This window comes from Pezoporus occidentalis, unplaced genomic scaffold (genome assembly GCF_034315485.1).
Source record: "Pezoporus occidentalis ecotype Australia unplaced genomic scaffold, CSIRO_AGI_Poc_V1 ctg294, whole genome shotgun sequence".
NCBI lineage: Eukaryota > Metazoa > Chordata > Aves > Psittaciformes > Psittacidae > Pezoporus > Pezoporus occidentalis.
In genome coordinates this window covers 98,530-116,173 of record NW_026914874.1, presented here as the reverse complement: position 1 = coordinate 116,173, position 17,644 = coordinate 98,530, and the positions used below count along the sequence as shown (strand labels likewise).

The window sequence follows — 17,644 nt, the reverse complement described above, 5'->3', positions numbered from 1 at the left end:
TCAACAGTTTACGTTTTTCTTTTCCACCTGAAAAACTAGTTAATGCTTTGTTAAGTGGTCATGGAGAAACCAGAAAAAAGGAAACACAGAATCCCAGCCTGGCTTGGGTTGGAAGGGACCTTAAAGCTCCTCCAGCTCCAACCCCTGCCACGGGCAGGGACCCCTTCCACTAGAGCAGCTTGCTCCAAGCCCCTGTGTCCAACCTGGCCTTGAACACTGCCAGGGATGGGGCAGCCACAGCTTCTATGGGCACCCTGTGCCAGCCCCTCAGCACCCTCCCAGGGAAGAGCTTCTGCCTAAGAGCTCATCTCAGTCTCCCCTCTGGCAGGTTCAAGCCATTCCCCTTGGCCTGTCCCTACATCCCTTGTCCCAAGCCCCTCTCCAGCTTTCCTGCAGCCCCTTCAGGCACTGGAGCTGCTCTCAGGTCTCCCCTTCAGGAGCCTTCTCTTGTCCAGGCTGAACAAGCTCAATTCACTTATTTTTAAAGAAACCCAGAGGTGTGTATGACTTTGTAAACTGCTATTTCTGTGAAGCAGTAGGCAATGACCCTGCACATCGTTTCCGAGTCATGCAGACCAACAGGATGTTTCAGATTTAAGCCCTTACTTTTATTACCTGGTACTGTGACAGTGACATCCACAGATCAAGGCAGATGGTCCCCATCAGCCATCAAGAGAGGACAAACAGAAGGTCTCTGACACCATCTCTAAAGATGTGTTTGCTGGCAGAGCTAAAGCACAAGCAATTCTCCACTTGGAGAAAGGTCATTTCTAGCAGTGGTTTGAGGGGAAAGGGAGAGGAGTAACAGCAGCAAATTAGCTTGGCTTTGCCACATGCAAAGAACAAACATTCATCTTAGTACCACTTGAAATAAAGGATTTAAATAGCACGTTATGCTTTCAGTGAACAGGAATTAAGTGCGTGCTTAATGCGAAGCGAGGGCTGAAACAACGTGCTGAATTGGGACCACGGTGTTAACTGGTACAGCTTCCCCATTTGCTTTGTGTAATTCCTGTCAGCTGCAACAAAGAAAGGTTTCTAGCAGCTGCCACACATTTGGAAATGATGAAGAGCAAAGAAATCTCTGACTGAAGCCTCAGGTATGGTTCAAGTCACAATGTGCAGAGGCGATGAAATTCCAGAACCTGACTCAGGTGGATAACAATGTTAGCGTGGAAAGGATTATTAGTGTGAGCGGTATTAATAGAGGATATGCAAAGAGGCTCCTCTCAGCACTGCTGTGACTGAAGGAGATAAAGTTGCTTCTGTTCCCATCCCACTGTAGCTCCCATCCAGCTTGCAGGACTTCAGGAAGCAACACTGACACCCATGTCTCACACCAAGCCAGGTTTGCAGACACACAGGCTCCTAGCAGAAGGAAGGTGCTCCCACTCCCATCGACATCCCTTTCTCAAAGGTCTCTAATACCATTTCTTCCCCAGCTCCTTTTAATGAATGGTAATAGAGAAGACTTGATTAGAAGCCTTTCATCATTTCAGAACTAGGGGCTTTAGCTTTCTGATCTACTTTCCTTGCCAATGAAATTCCATTTTTAGCATCAACTCAAGGTCTGAATGTTACCCAAATTCAGACCATCTGTTTTAACTGCCTACAGGCTGAGAAACTGATCCAAGCCAGGAAGAATAAATGGAACCAGTGTGTGCATATATTAAGTATTCTCAACCCTCAGTGTATTAAATAACCTACTCAGTTTATTCCCGAGTCTACATAAACATTCCTGTTTCTTTGGGCAGTGCCTGCTGTTGTTGTAAGGAATATTTATGCTACCAGCTGCTGTCAGAGACCTTCAGCTAGGTCACCTTTCTGGTACAAGTACAGGAACAAACCGGCTACAACCCACCCCGAGGCCATCTAATCCCTTCGTTTGGCTTTGGCAAGGGTTTGTACGGGCTCCCCCCTGAGGAAGTCATTAGGGAATAACCTGCCTCTTGAATGCTCACTGTTAGAGAAGCCACAGAATTAGCATCTCCTCAGTGATCCTTCTTCATCCCAGGTGAAGTGACTACATGATCTCAGTGTTAATAAAGAGATGGTTGACTGGTACGTTAATGAATCTCCAGCAAAATCCCCACCTTGAATCAGTGAGTTCCAATGAGATAACACCTTGCACTACAGAAATCCCTCTCAGGTTTAGGTGTCCTAGCTTCCAGTTTCACCGCACTTCCAGTTCTGATAGTAAAGAAAAAGGTCTAACAGCATCAGACCTTTCTTCAGGATTTAGATGAGCTCTTAGGCAGAAGCTCTTCCCTGTGAGGGTGCTGAGGCGCTGGCACAGGGTGCCCAGAGAAGCTGTGGCTGCCCCATCCCTGGCAGTGTTCAAGGCCAGGTTGGACACAGGGGCTTGGAGCAAGCTGCTCTAGTGGAACGGGTCCTTGGCCGTGGCAAGGGTTGGATCTCAATGAGCTTTAAGGTCCCTTCCAACAGAAACCAGGCTGGGGTTCTGTGATGTCAGACACAATTTTTAGTCCTGTTATTACACAAAACTCAGTATGAAATATGAGTTTATAAACCAGAACGCACTCAAAAAGGCAACGTTCCCTGCAAAATCCCTCCTAAGTAACTGCTGACCACAGCTTTACTAAACATCAAATGAATCTGTGTCCCGAAGATAAGCCCCTGCTGTGAGCACAGATATGCATCTACCACAACACGCACTCATCCCTCACAGCGTGGCTGAGGGATGTAATTTCAGCAGCATATCTAGGGAGGATGAGAGCATCCATGGAAGCGTTATCGAATAAAATATGCCAGGGAAAAAGAAAACAGTAGTGTAAATGCAAGCCAGATAGTGCAGAAGTTGAATACCCAGCTGGGGAGCAGCCCAGCTCAAAACAAGGCAGAAAATAAGTATATTTAATGTAAAAGAATCCTAGCATGAAATTGGCTCTGTACTTCCCCGGACACAGCTGATTTGCTGTTTAAGTCTGCCGTTTGACAGCCTGTTTATAGATGCTCTTGCTTCAAAGCTGCTATGGCTCTGTTTGCAGCACGCTCTTTGAGGAGGCACCACAAGGCTCCTCACGTGGCAGGTTTCATCAGTGCCTCCCGTTCCTTCCAGGATTAGTATATTTAACAAGCTGACATTAACACACCAGACTGGCTTTATGGACACGGATTACGGAGACTGGGTCTGCAGAGGACCCACAAAACCCCTCTGTATTTGCACAATACCATGCCAGCATTAACTAATTCAGCCTCACAACACTCGTCCAGAACAGCTCTGAAAATACCTTGATATCCCTCGTGGAAAAATCAGATGGAAAGTGGACCTGTCTATCCTGAGGCCATAGAACAAAGGCAGCTTTCAGCCTCCAGGAATGCTCTATCACTGGTTCTGTGTCACACATCTGCATTCAATCCATCAGACAACATCTTTGACCCCGCAGCCCCAGGGCCCTCTTCCCACCTTCCCAGGGCACAGGTATTTAATACAGCACACATGAAGTCTGTATGCCTCTGCTGAAAAAGGCAACAGCAGCCTTGCGTACCCAGGGGTACAAACAAGTGACAGGATAAAACCCAACAGGGCAGGAAACAGGCACAAGGGAGCAGCAGCTCGCTCTGCTCTGGGGGGTTTGATGGGGTAACTTCAGCAAGGCAGATACAACAGCTAAAGTGGCAGAGGAACCATGAATTAAACCCCAAACAAAAGATCTCAGTATCCCCATTCCCTGTACCAGAGCTGTTAATTCCCTGACATGCAAAGCTAAGAAAGGAATGAGTAATATTAGCTTTTGTTTTCATGGCATCATTAGAAGTGACAAGATCATTATTTCACTGGAGGTTCAAAGCAGCATTAGCATGATTACATTGGACTTGCACCTATTAGATGGAGGGGCATGAGCTCCTCTGAGCTGTCAATTGCGACACACACAGTCTTGCAATGCAACTGAAACATCCTAGCTCAATTTTAGATGCTATTTTTCCTCCTTTGTGCAAATGAAAACATTGCACAGCAATTTACTTACAGTGTAAAAAAAAGGATCTCTTGCACCTGGAAAGCTACATGCTAATTCCATGCTCTATTTTATCTCTTTCATGCAAAAAAGCTTTCAAAATCATATCCTATTGTATGGTACATAATGTTATTATTCTGTCCTTATTGTCCTAAAAGCAGAAGCTTACAGGCTGGAGTGAAATCTTCTTTTGACTCTGCTACGTCAGGCAAAAGGTTAGAGAGATAAAGCAGCTCTCAAAGAGCTTTTAATGCCCGTATGAGGCAGAAAGAGTAAATCATTTGAAGCAGCATTGTTTCTGTTCCCATCCTCCATGAGATATTTCAGCTTTCACAGGCGGCAGAACCACACGGTTTTGCACCACTAGGCAGGAAATGTCCCTTGACTGCTTAAACACAGCCACCAGAGAAAGCACGGCACCCTTCTGACTGATCCAGGAGCTAGCTGTCCCCATGTCCATGTCCTCTGTGACCTGAACTAAGTCATCTGAGGGTATGACCACTCGCCCGCCAGCCAGCTCCAGAGACAGGAGGGTGCTGGACCTGATGCTCTGCCCAAAGCCAGGCCTTTTACTGGTAAGGAAGGAGCTGGGATACAGGTTTATCAGGTTTCAGTTGCACTCTTATCTCTTCTGCATCTGGAGGAACCAATGGAGACAACAGTTGGACATTAATGGTGATTTATGAACAGAAGCCCCTCCTCAGGTCCACACCTGATACTGGATGAGAAGTCAACACTTAAAAAGGCTGCTGAAAAAGTGAAACCTCTGAAAAACCTATTTCACTGTCTCCACAGAGTTGTTCCTGCTGTAGCACCTTCCTGTGTCCCTATTCCATAGGATCTACCAGCTTTTTTCCTACGATTCCCTATTTCTGGGGCTGTGAACATTGCACGGAGAGATGGGATCATCAGAGATGCTGCCGAGAGGCTATTTTTAGAGCAAGTCATCTGATGAGCTGTTCAGCACCTTATTTATTGCTGTCTCCAGCTGGGGAGCTAAGCAGTGTCCAGCCACCTCTGCTGCTAAAACAGAACTCCGAAGCAGTGACCTCTGTTTGACAGCGTTCTCCCTACTGACAGAGACAAAAACACCAGCACATTGTGCTGTCACAGCTAATAGCTGCTAATCAGGGTGAGTGACACACAACCCCTTCTGTACCCAAAGACGACAGAAGCCACATGACAAAGAAGACAGTGATGAAATTCTGTATTCAGAGTCTTTTCCAGTCTAAAGAGTGGCCACTTAAAAGTCATTTCCTATCTTGTATTTTTCTTGGTTTGCCTGTTTAAGGCTTTACTTGAGCTTTACAAGTACAAGTCTCAGCGTTCCCAGTGTTTCCTTGTTAGGAAATGAGGCTTTGAAGGGACATCAGGAGACGAAAAGGGGGATAAACTGAAGCTGTGTCATTGGAAACGTGGGATGCGTGTGTGGAGGCTCCAGAATCTATCAGGGTGCAGAGAGAGCACTGCAAGGACTGGCAGCAAGGGCAGCTCCTCCCAAAGGTGAATTCAGCAACTGAACACTGGCTCAATCTGTTGCCATCTAATTCCTGGCAAAATAAATAGGAAAGATGCTTATCTCCAGGCATGTTCCACAACTCATCCAGCCCATGCTGAGTACTGATCTCTGCACAAGCCTGGAGCTACATACAGGCTGTGTTTACCCCACATTTCTGTACCACTGCCTTGTAATATTAACATTATTAATGCAGTAGCACTTAGGGGGCACTGCTGGGTGTTGGGTATATTCAGAGCATATGGGACAGCTCCTGCTCTGAAGCAGCTACCACCTACTTAATGAAGGAGGCAAAGAAGAAAGAACTAATTGCATTCCATAAATGGGGAACCGAGGTATAGAAAGCTGCAGTGATTTACTAGAGGTCACATTACCAGGCTACTGAATTCACAGCCTCCTGTTGTTTTATTACAGGCTCAAACATCCCGTTAGACCCTCTGAATGTTAATCATTACCCCGCTCTTCTATCTTCTTGCTGCTCTAATGAGATTATTGATGAATTACTTAAAATGCACTCTACACAGAAGGAATTTTTTAGGTGACAAGTTGCCTTTTACTAAATAAATCAATGGGAAAGTTGAGTTCTCTCATGCCAGTCTGGGAAAAAGAACTTTGGGGTTTTACATGCCCAATCAGTAGTAACTGAAATCCAATAGATGAGTTCATTTGGTATTATATCTCTTGCAAATATGCCATAAGGCCATTAGTACCTCATGGTGCCATTGGGATAAAACCAGTCACTCCAGCAATTAATATTGCAGTAGCTGCAAATGGCAATATAGGAGTAGACCAAATGCAACTTCATAGGTTCATTCCAAACCCCATCATAGCCAAAGGGAGGCCTCTCATGAAGTGCAACTGGATCTAGATCAAGCTCCAGCTGGGTTTTACTCTGAACAAAAAGCTTGGACATTTCCAAACATCAGCATCACTCCCATTACAGGGCAGCCCAGTAAAGGCAGAGAATGTGGCTGCAAGAGCACGAGGTGCCATGTAAACCCAGAGAGACAAATCCAACAAGGCAACACTGCAGCCGATCCAGAAGTCAGCATTACGAGTGTCAGGTCTTGCTCCTGTGCAGCCTGCTCCAGTCAGTGCAGGATTTCTCACTGCACTGTCTCTAATAGTTTTGCAAATGAAGTTCTACATCTCCCCTGCAAAATCCTCCAAGACAATTTGATCTGCCTGATGGCGTTTTAAGGCGCCTTCTCTGAAGTCCCAAGCAATGAGCTAACAGCCTGCATGTAAGAATAAAACTCTACAAGGCAGACTGTGAGCCAGACACTTCCTATTATCCTTTCCCCACTGCACAGAGGGGCTTTCTCCCAGCGCTCCGGGGTTTCACTGGGATCATGCTTGAGGCATATGATTAATTTTCAGCCTTATTGTGCTAAGGGACGGCAGGAGAAAAGTAAGAAAGATTTCTTTTTAGAGTGCTGTTAAATGAGGCAGGAGATCTGGTCACTTAGCACGAGCTCGGAAACTGTGTCTGCATGAAGCAGCAGCTACCAAGTTAATAGACATGAATAGTATTCTGTTGATTTGAGGTATTCTGAGGGGTTTTAATGCGGGTAAAGGCAGGAGAAGGATTCTGCTTGAGATGATTAAGCCTTAGATAGGAAAGCATTTGTACCAAAACCAAACCAAACACATGCACAAAACCAAAACTGAAAATGCCATAGAAAACCTGTCACTTGGTGTGAGACTGAGCCTTTCCCAGAACATAAGAGTGTTATAGCCAGATGATGATCATCCTTCACCCGTGTGTTTGGCCATACTGTCCAGTCCAAGCCTAGGAGAACACACGAGACTTCCAGGAGCTAGCAGTTAATGTACCATGAGTTCTGCTCTTACTTAGCCCCTCATACCAAGGAGTTCTTGGATTGGGGGCGGAAGTTCAGCTGATAAAGGAGGTGGTTTGAAATATTTGGTTTTCTCCTTGGATGTAAATTATTCTTAGGCTCAACTCAATTCCCATAAAAGCTTTTTGTTAGTCATACACCAACATCAAAGGTAAAAATAAAGCTTCGACTGTAAATCATTTTGCTTTCCAATATTTGCTGCATCAACACTAGAACATCTCAAAGCACACAAATCCCAAACACCATCTGAGAGCAACTAGAGGACTCCCCACATTCCTTCCAAACAAGGAATGCCTTCCTTAGGGCAGGTTTTGGTTTAGCGTCCTTTCCCTGTGTGCTGCAGAACTGCAGCAGGTCGCAGTGCCCAGGTCCCCTCCTCTGCTCCAGGGTATAGACAGGTCACATAAGCCTGCTTGCAGTGGGACGTCACAGAATACATCGTGTTCTCCAGCCACAGAGGTAGCTCAGGAATTCCTGCCCCCCCATGGTTTGTACAGTCATTCTAGTACCACAGATCTGTATACAAACCTGCTGTTACTTGGCTGCTTGCTTTTCCCTCTCCTCCAGATGAAAATGACTTCAATGAATATTGATATTAATACACACTTGTACACAAGCATGTAATAAACAGCTCACGGAACAGGGCCTGCAAATTCAGTCAGTGGCTGTGCTAATCATGTTCCTATCAGACTCCAGGGGCATTAGGTACAAACAAGCTGTCTGTTACATGATCAGAACACACTGCAATCCACATCCAGCTTTCTGCAGGGGTTTTTACTTGCCTATGGACCATTTGTAGGAGAAAGCACTCACTTCCAGAGGGCAAACTGCAGGGGAGAAGAGCTCCCCATGGAGGTTATCACTGCATCTGCTCAACACAGGGCGTGATGTTTGCATTGCCAACATCTGGTGCCCTCTGGATATCAGAAGCTATGCTGGGACACATTGGAATCGTGAGTGATGGCAGTGGGTTAGAATTAAGAGGCCCAACCACCTGGGATGCAACATGGGGATTGTGTCAGGCCAAGCAGTAAACCAGAACTCAAAATCCTCGTTTCCTTGGCTATAACACAGCATTCAGTGAGCCAGAGTAGTCAACCTGGTGCCTGAGTCTCACAGCAGTTTCAGTACCGTATGTTCCATGAGGGAGTAACAGCCATGCTCCTTTTTACAGCGCAGGTGAGTAGCTATAAAGCAAAGCACTGTGGTTTTCTCTACAGAAGGGTGGCATTGAAGCTTAACCTTAAGTTTAAAACTGCTGCAGAAAGCTTTTGCAATACACAAAGCAAAACCACAAACAGCACATCGCAGAGCAGTGATTTCTGCGGTGCGGAACCCACAGAACCTAAGCCAGCATCTTCCTCCATCTGTGCAAAACAGAATATTCCATCTTGGGTTCTGCTGGTATTATTTAACCTGCAAATTACAGCTGTTAATGGAGATTGCTGGGTCAAAGGCAGCACAGAGGTTTGTCTGAAGGTATTTCCTCTGGTCTCATATTTGTGAGAATTGACTTTTTAGCAAAGCCAGATTTTGAATGAATCCCAAATTTCTGACTGCAGAGGGAACTGCTGGGGTTTCAAAGTGTAAAGCAGTCCCATTTGCACCTGGGTACAAGGGAATGATCCCATTCACAAGCAGACATACAGTTTTCAGTTTGTTAGCACTCATCTACAGAGAGAGGTAGGTACTACATGAGCGAGAACATGAGTTCCCTGTACCCAGCAGCTGCCTGAGCTGGCATGGCTCTTCTGCAACCCGAGTGCCTTGCTTTGGTTTAGGTTAATTCATGGCCAAAGCAGGGTGCGAGCTGTCATCTCCAGGATGACAGCACCATGTGAACTGTTGCCTGCGTGGTGGATTTCCAGGTGTCTAACCTGGATGCTCCTGTTGCTGCACACTCAGGGAACGATGAAAGGCTTTTGGTGCCATTGCACTTGTCTGAAGGAGGGGCTTCCCTCTTTTCTTTTCCCCTCTCTAGTTATGGTGACATGGTGCCCAAGACAATTGCTGGGAAGATATTTGGCTCCATTTGCTCGCTGAGCGGGGTGCTGGTCATTGCTCTGCCGGTTCCAGTCATTGTTTCCAACTTCAGCCGAATTTACCACCAGAACCAGAGAGCCGACAAGCGGAGAGCACAGAAGGTAAGAGACCCCCCCCCAACCACCGAAGCTCAGGACAGCTCAGCCCCTGCTGTCACCATGGGGCCTGTGACACACCAGGGACAATAGAGAGCACTGCAGAGAGCAGCCTGCATGCGCCATCCACCCGCTCAACTTCACGTGTTATAACTGCCTACGGTCCACTGCGAGGGTGCTGAGGCGCTGGCACAGGGTGCCCAGAGAAGCTGTGGCTGCCCCATCCCTGGCAGTGTTCAAGGCCAGGTTGGACACAGGGGCTTGGAGCAAGCTGCTCCAGAGGAAGGGGTCCCTACCCATGGCAGGGGTTGGAGCTGGAGGAGCTTTAAGGTCCCTTCCAACCCAAACAATTCTATGACCCTATGGCACCCATGCAGATCCAAGCTAGCTCACTGGTGCATTTTGAACATGAGAATCAATGGGTTTTTTATTGCTCACCTTTGCTACAAACCAGTCTGAAATAAATACACACATATACCCATGTACCCTTCAATCATCACAGGAGCTGTTTATCTTTCTGGCTGCTTGGTTCCTGTTGTCTCTCTGGAGTTTTGAAAACATCCATCCACAAGCATACACTTATCAGCATACATACCCCCCTCAAAGCTGCAGACTGTAACACAAACCAAACGCTGGGAATACACAAAAGCCCCTGGTAACGTGAGGGGAGTACTGAACAGCCAGAAACCTGGGCAGTTTTTACCACTATAAGCTCACTGATTCACTAAGTATAGCAGATTCATTGTACCTCTACTTCAGTCAGCTGAATTACACCACAACCAGAACCAGGTTTTTACAACAACTGCAAACTAAAGGTCTGGGGTTTTTATTCTCCCCCTGGAATGCTGCCTGCCAGGAATTCCAGACTCAGGGGAGCTGATGGAGGATAGTAGTAGAAAGATGTGCTATTTCTGCTTCAGGCAAGCATCTGGGCCGTGCCTACTCCCTGCATCTCAGGGAGCTGACAGCAGAGAGCTGAGATACAAGACCTACAAAACCACAACATTTGGCAGTCAAAACACATAAGGAGAGTGGCAGAGAGACAGAATGATGCAGGAACGAGCTGAAGCCTCCGTAAGTCACTGCTGGGTTTTACACATACCTGCGTTAGGTTTGGCCCCTTACGTGTGACACATCAAACTGCAGGAATCTGGGGAGGTGTTTTTGAGGGAGAGTTGTTTATCTGGTTAGTCATACACCATAATATAGATGGTGAAGTCTAAAGTTATCATAATGGAAATCCACTCTGTACCACCCACTGTTCAGTCAGCAGCCGGACAGTGGGAAACCAGTACGGATCATTACATTCATTTAATGAATTTAAATGATCTGCAGGGTGAGTTGCCTAATGTGAGGCTGCACGCAGGCATAAGGTAGCTGGATTTAACTTGCAACAGGAGCATGCTGGGTGTCAATGCACAGGAAGGACGGGAGTACTCCCACAGAGGTTTGTTAAGGGGGTAGTGCACCAGCCCATTTAAATGACTGAAGACTTCGAGAGAAAGCACTTGTGCTGAAACAGCACATAGTCACAGAGACAGAACCTGCCTTGCAGTGTAGCCTGGGCAGCAGCTAAACACAGGCAAGATTAACAAACAGGTTTGTGCATAGCCATGGATCGCAACACAGAGAAGCTCCAGCACCAGCTCCGGGTCTGTGCTTTCGGATGAGGCAGCACAGCAAAGTTTCTTGTTCCAATTCACCTTCTCCTTTATCTGTTGGACAAGGAAATGTACCAGCACCTTTGATGCCGATATGACTGATTGCAGCTTTTAGAAGGGTTGCTGTATTGACATACAGAGTGTATAATTTCCCCCCATTTGAATTTCTAATTCCCTTGATACTGGATTAATTTCTGGGCTAAGAAAGTTTTCTCAAGTCAGAAGTGTGAGTAATTTTCACATGATCATCACTGCCTGAATACTGAAGAGAAAGACAGAGACAGCAGCACGTTAATGATGGTCTCTCTGGAGACAGTCAGGATGCACACAGAGATGTGCGCTCTGATAACATGCTCCTTCCAGCATCATCCTCCAGGGAATTCAATCCCTTCTTCAAAAATAGGAAAGTTTTAGTGATAGTTAAGACTTTGCTCCCCATCTAAATAAAGATGCAAAGGCATCTGCATGGCTTTTTCAGGAAGGTTGGAAAAAGCTCTTTGCAGACTCTCAGTCCCTGAATACAAAGAGCCCACCAGCAGAAGCTCCTTATAAGCAGAGTTTAGAAGGAGCAGCTTTGAAGAAACAGCACAGGTGTCTTTACTTAGATTCTAGTGTGCTAAATGAATTATGTTTCTCTCTTAAATCATTTGTAAGGTATGTTTTAGTATAAACACTTCACAAGACAGTCTATTTAGTTCAAGAATAATAACTTCCATGAGGTACAAGTAGGTTTCAAGGTCAGGTTATAGACCACGCTTATTTATTTGTTATGAACTCAGATTAAAGTCTTCCAGTGAGAAGTCATACAGGGTAAAGCACTGTACAAGAGTCACACTGGCTGGATGTGACATGAAGATGGAGGTGTAGCTGGGCTCTCCAGTGCATGGGGGATCTGAGGGGGTGCAGAAAAGCAGGAGAAGGCAGTACAGCCCCGATGTCCCTCTGGGTTATGATGTTCTCTTAACTGTTGGGGTCTAGCAGGAAGAGGTTTTTAAACAGCGAGAATAAAATACCAGGAGGTAGCTATTACATAGCAGCATCAATTCTTCAACTAACTGAGGAGCAATGTTCCTTAAAAAGGAAAAACCAAACCGAGCTACCAGTGATCTTATCACTTGGGAGAGAAATTGTTCTGTGCCAAACCTGCACTGCAAGAGAATTAATTACAAGGAGATCTGGCAATCTTCTTTTATTGTGCTGTGTCATCAAATTCTGTCCTCTGGCATGCAGCAAGGACCAGGTCAAGCCAGATGGAAGAGGAATTGATCATTCTGACAAGGTTCACTTTAGTGAAATTGATGGTTTTTTTTTTCCCCAAAGACTTTTCTTTCCTTTTTTGACTGATGTGCTAAGAATAGACCCTCCTGACTTTGAAATGATGCTGTTCTTCAGTGAATGTCACAGCCTTTGCTTTGAAGACAACTTGACACTTAAAAGGCTTGACAATAGGATGACTTTGTAATTCAGATAATGCTGGAGTCTCTCACTGTGTTGAGTTTGCAGCTAGATGCAATGTGAAGAAGAAGGAGACATGTATCTGGTGCTGGTTTGAGGACTACACCTCCCACTTTGCAAGCCTGGAAAGAGAAAGCAGAGGCAGCTACAAACAGCTACTGAAAGGCTTCTCCTTTAGCAGTGGTAGGAAAAGTAGCACAGGTCATTGTTCAGAAGCTGGAGATGAGGGAATCCAACCCCAGACCACATTACTCCCACCAGAGCAGGGCAGTACAGAAATGCACAATGGAAAGACTGTAGTGAAAAGAAGAGATGCGGCCTTTGAGCTTAGTGCAGCAAAGATCCCAGAAGCACAGACTGCTCAGGATGCTGCAGACCTCTGGACTCTGAGACTGCTTAAAAAACCCACAAGAAGAATCCTTTCTGAGTCAACTCTAGCTGCTGACAAGCAAATTCAAGTATTTAAATGGAGAAATCAAAGCCCTGCCTTTGCACAAACAGTAACAAAAAAATAAAGGGAAAAAAAGGAGAAAAGCCACCAGCCCCTTTAGTGAAAATACTGCTGGAAGGGTGTTTTTCAATGTGCTACAGGAGCTTTTGTTGGTCCTTAGTCTCCCAGGTCCAACGACACTTGTTGCCCAGCTTAAAATAACCAACTGAAGCCCCTCAGCTGGAAAAAAGCATGCTAAGTACCCCAAAGCTAGTTTGTTCTGTTGGGATTTTTTTGTCCCTGGAATGATGCTTCAGCAAAGACAAGCAGAGATCCCTCTGATATCTCCCCCCACTGCTCCAATACAGTCCAACCAATTACAGCAGTATGACCCCCGAGATCCACCATCCCCTTCCATGGGGAAACAAGAGCTGGCAATAAGCCACACAGGAGCTCTCAGAAACGGGGGTTTGCTTCGATGGGCCCATGTCTGACAGCGAGCAATGTGCACTGGCAGCTTTGCAGTAAGAAAAGATGCTGTAACAAGGTCAATGCAGCATTACAGGCTAAGCCTCCGTGGTTGACAGTCCCAGCTCCCTGCACACATGAACATAAATGCAGTTGAAGACCCAAAGCCCTCAAAAGCATATTTAAAGCAGTTTAGAACAGCCTCAGAGGGCACAGGTCAGCCTGAACCCAGGCAGAAGGCCACTAGACCAGCCCCCTGAGGGGTTCAATTTAGCCAACTTGTTCAGATCATCTCAGTTTGGGGGAGAGCAAATGCTCAGAAAGGTACAAATGAGCTGTGCCTCCTCCCAGCTGCACCACAGAGGGGAGATGTCAGTGCACAGAGGCTGTGAGAAAACCCTGCTTAAAGTGCATTTACAGTTTAATAGTCAGATCTGCTAAATGGGCCGAGATACTGAAGTGGTTGATAATCTCAGAGGGATTAGCGTGGTTTTAGTGGTGCATTTCACAGGGGCTAAACTGAAACTGTCATCTACAAACGTAAAACTTCAGTAATCACAGTGCTGGGTTTTGGTCTGCAGTAAATATGATTTTGAGGACTACAGCTTCTTAGTCTGTTCAATTCACTTCATTTATTATCTGGTGGCCTTTGACTTGCTATAAGAACAGGCAATGTACTGCAAAAGCCTTGAAATAGACTTCTCATTTCATCCTCCAGGCTATAAGTTTCCAGGAAACACCCAGATTTAGGCAAGAAAAGGACTACCCAGGACAAAATCATTTTGTAGAGCTACTCTCATGTAAAAGCATAATATAGAGCCGAAAACTATAACACAGGCTATCAAAGAGTAGATAGTATAAATTAGGTGAAGCAGAGGAGTGGACACATTGTCTGGTGGATGAATTAAAGCATTCAATCACAGAACCAATATCAGCAGAAGAAAGGAATGAAGGGAGAAGACCTATCTCTTCAGATGGAAGTCAGTGAGAAGTAGATGGAGGAAGGTTATTCCAGACAGTGAGAGCTACTCCTGAGATGGTTGCACACAGGCAGCTATGACTCTGCAGGCTGATGAAGAGGTAACTATGGAGATGCTTAAAAGGGGCTTAAGCCAAAAGGAAGGAAGAGTAAGGACACAAACGTCTTTCTGATTGTTCCGTAAGAGGCACATTAGAAACAGCCTGTTCCAGACCCAGCCGTCGCTCCCAGAGGCACGGAAAACAGGGCTGCAGTCAGCAGAGGGGATGGAGAGGGAAGACGATGATGAAGAGCATGCTTAATACTAGATTTATGTCACCGCCGTACCCATGAGAGAGGCGGCCCACGCGCCCGTCAATACTGGGGCCATTAGAATAATTGATGTGCTGCAGAGCAGGGGAGTCAGGCTGAAAACGTTCGGGCGCGCAGCTGACACCCCGAGTTTCGGAGGTGGGGTAGAGAACCTCCGAGCATGGAACAGAACGGCCAGGGAAAGTGACTGGAGCAAAGCTGTGAGCTGTGTGCGGAGAGCTCAGCAACAGAACATGACTCAGATCCCAGCAGGGGATGGGGTTGGGAACTTAAGGAGAGAGAGAGAGAAAGAGAGAGAAACAATAAGGTTAAAAGTGGAGTTGGCTGACATTTAAGAAACTGGGTTTTTTCAACCACAATGAATCTGCATGGAATGTGGCTTTGTTGTTGTTGATATTTAACAGTTTTCAACAGGGGAAAAAGTATTTTTTTATGTATTCTTTTTTGCTGGGGTAGATACCTCTTTCTCTTCCTCCTGTTTCCTGTTTGTCACATCCCCTCATACAGTTTACAAGGCAAACAAATAAACCAGCCAGGAATCCTTTCTCTTTAATTTCATATTGTCCAGAAAAGCAAAATGACATTTTCTATCAGTTCAGCTTGTTCAAATTCCCTGGGTCCCAAATTGCATAAGACAAGTAGATACCTCCTCTGAAGGGAAGGATTGAAACCAGTGAGCTAGAGCTTATAGGTTCAGCCTCCAAAGCAAGCCCATATATCGAAATATTAAGCCTGTTGTCAACAGTAGCCCAATACCCAGCTGAAATTACTTCCATACACATCCAAAAGCCACTTGACATTTGCTTCATGCCTTGAGGCCCTTTCATGTCATGTCTTGGTCATTACCAGGTAACACCCTGCAGTGTGTTACAAACCTGACTAATCCATCCTCAGGGTCTCTCCTGTCACCTCAGCAAGAGGGTGTCCCTTTTCCTACCTGTTGGAAGTCCAGGTTGTATGTGGCAGCTTCTGTCCAGATGGCTCCATTAAGTAGCACAGTTGGTAGGATTTGTAATGGCTAATGCTGCCCACTCCATCCCAGATGTCTGATGAACGCAAGCTCAAACCGCCTTATCCAGGAGACCTGCTTGCCAAACATTCAGCCAGAAATGGTTGGGAAGCCCTATCCTACTTTTGAACTGGGTTCTAGTGACCAGACTCTTTGCTGTTAACTTAATTAACTAGTTAATTTTACCACTCTGCATAAGTAATGCAGAATCAAGTGGGCTGGGTGCAGTTTGGATCCCATGCAGCTCCCAGGCTACAGAATGAATACAGCTCAAACACCCCTTCACCAGCTGCAATAGATGGTTATGTCTAGATTAATGGATATGGATATAGCCACTGGAAAAAAACATAACTAGAAGTGGGTGTAAATGGTAGTAAAGCTTATTGTGCTTACTAATTTGTACCACGGCAGTGATAAACAGATGAAAAACAACATTTGTCACTGACACACGTGGTGCTGGGATGGCAGTGAGGGCTCTCAGCCCTCTGCTCACGTATAACAGGGAGATGGGAACACTGCAGTCTCCCAGCGCATCTCCCAGGGACCCTGCAGAGCTGCCCTGCTCACACACCGCCAGATGTCTTACACAGCCCAACTTGAGGCTCTCAGAATCTCATTACTCCACCCGTCCCACTCCACCCAGCAGCAGTGGTCTGCAAGGCCTGACTCAGAACAAGCCTTTGCCGTTTGAAGGTCATGAAAACCCCATCAAACAGTAACTGCTGGTTAACTCTAGCACTGACTGCGTCAGGCTCTCAACCAGCACGAGACACGTTCTGTCCACGCACAAGCAGGAGCCTGCTGTCCGCTTTGGTCTCCCCACTGCAGCCAGTCTCACTGCTTTGACAAACCGATGCTGCTGCAGCAGCGCCCTTCCAAACTTCCCTCTCCGTGACTCAGGCTTTTTCATGCATAAAACTGGGATAAATCCACTTTTTTTTCCTGGCTCAGTGGGTTCTTGCAGAATTTTGTACGCACACAAGGTCATAAAGTGAAGCCATCTTATGGCACCACCATCCATAGCCAGGATTTTAAATCTCTGCTATTGCACAAGCAATTCTTGCTGACTCACCAAACAAGGCAGCAGAAGTGTCAGTGTGTGCTCCCCTGACCTGTCACGGGTAGCAAGTAGAGCAAGAGTAAATGCTGGCAGAGAAGGGCTCATGAGCAGGCAAGGGAATCAAGGGCACACATAAAACTTACAGATAAATCTCAAAAACATATCTGGGGAAATGACAGCGAGTGCCGCGCAGGAAGAAAAAGCACTTCAACCCACCAGACAAACTGCTCCACAGCTCTCCTCTTTGTCACAGTGCAGCAGAACTCCTCTGTTTACTATGCAGACGTTGCCTGAGGTAATTCCAGCCACCTGCTCTCCATGTGAGTGCAGCCATTTAGACCCAACTCAGCATTAACACGGAACAAATACAATAATAAAGAGCTATTCCACACATTGTCCATGAGTCCTGGTATGGAAGCACCAGCCTGTTTCTGTTCACATCTGAAGCATCAGCTCTGTTAGCAACTGAGTTAGGACAATTAGGAGCTGTTCTAGTGGGAACACTCAGGGATGCTGGAATGCACAACCAAGGGCCAGAGTGGCACAGCCATCACAGCTCTGCAGCTGAGAACCGCTCCAGCGCCAGGATAGCACCGCAGGCTTCTCCCACCACATCTGCACACAAACACAGAGCCAACGTGTTGTGGCTGCCAGTGTAAGGACAGGAGCAGAGTCACCCGGTCCTCTAAGAGTCTTCAGTTACCACAGGATGATAGGATGATTTGGGTTGGAAGGAACCTTAAAGCTCACCCCTTAAGGTGTTGAAAGGCTGCCCTA

At 46.3% G+C, this 17,644-nt stretch overlaps 2 protein-coding genes across 7 annotated transcripts in view; both read left to right on the top strand.

Moving 5' to 3' along the window:
- The window catches only part of RHOC (ras homolog family member C), a 421,559-nt gene that overhangs the window by 347,296 nt on the left and 56,619 nt on the right, over positions 1-17,644 (top strand). The window lies entirely within an intron of this gene.
- The window catches only part of KCND3 (potassium voltage-gated channel subfamily D member 3), a 121,438-nt gene that overhangs the window by 82,290 nt on the left and 21,504 nt on the right, over positions 1-17,644 (top strand). For all 6 annotated transcript variants that reach the window (XM_062626579.1, XM_062626580.1, XM_062626577.1 and 3 more), the window contains one exon: positions 9,337-9,499. In XM_062626579.1, coding sequence (XP_062482563.1) covers positions 9,337-9,499 — 163 coding nt within the window. The remainder of the gene's footprint in view (positions 1-9,336; positions 9,500-17,644) is intronic.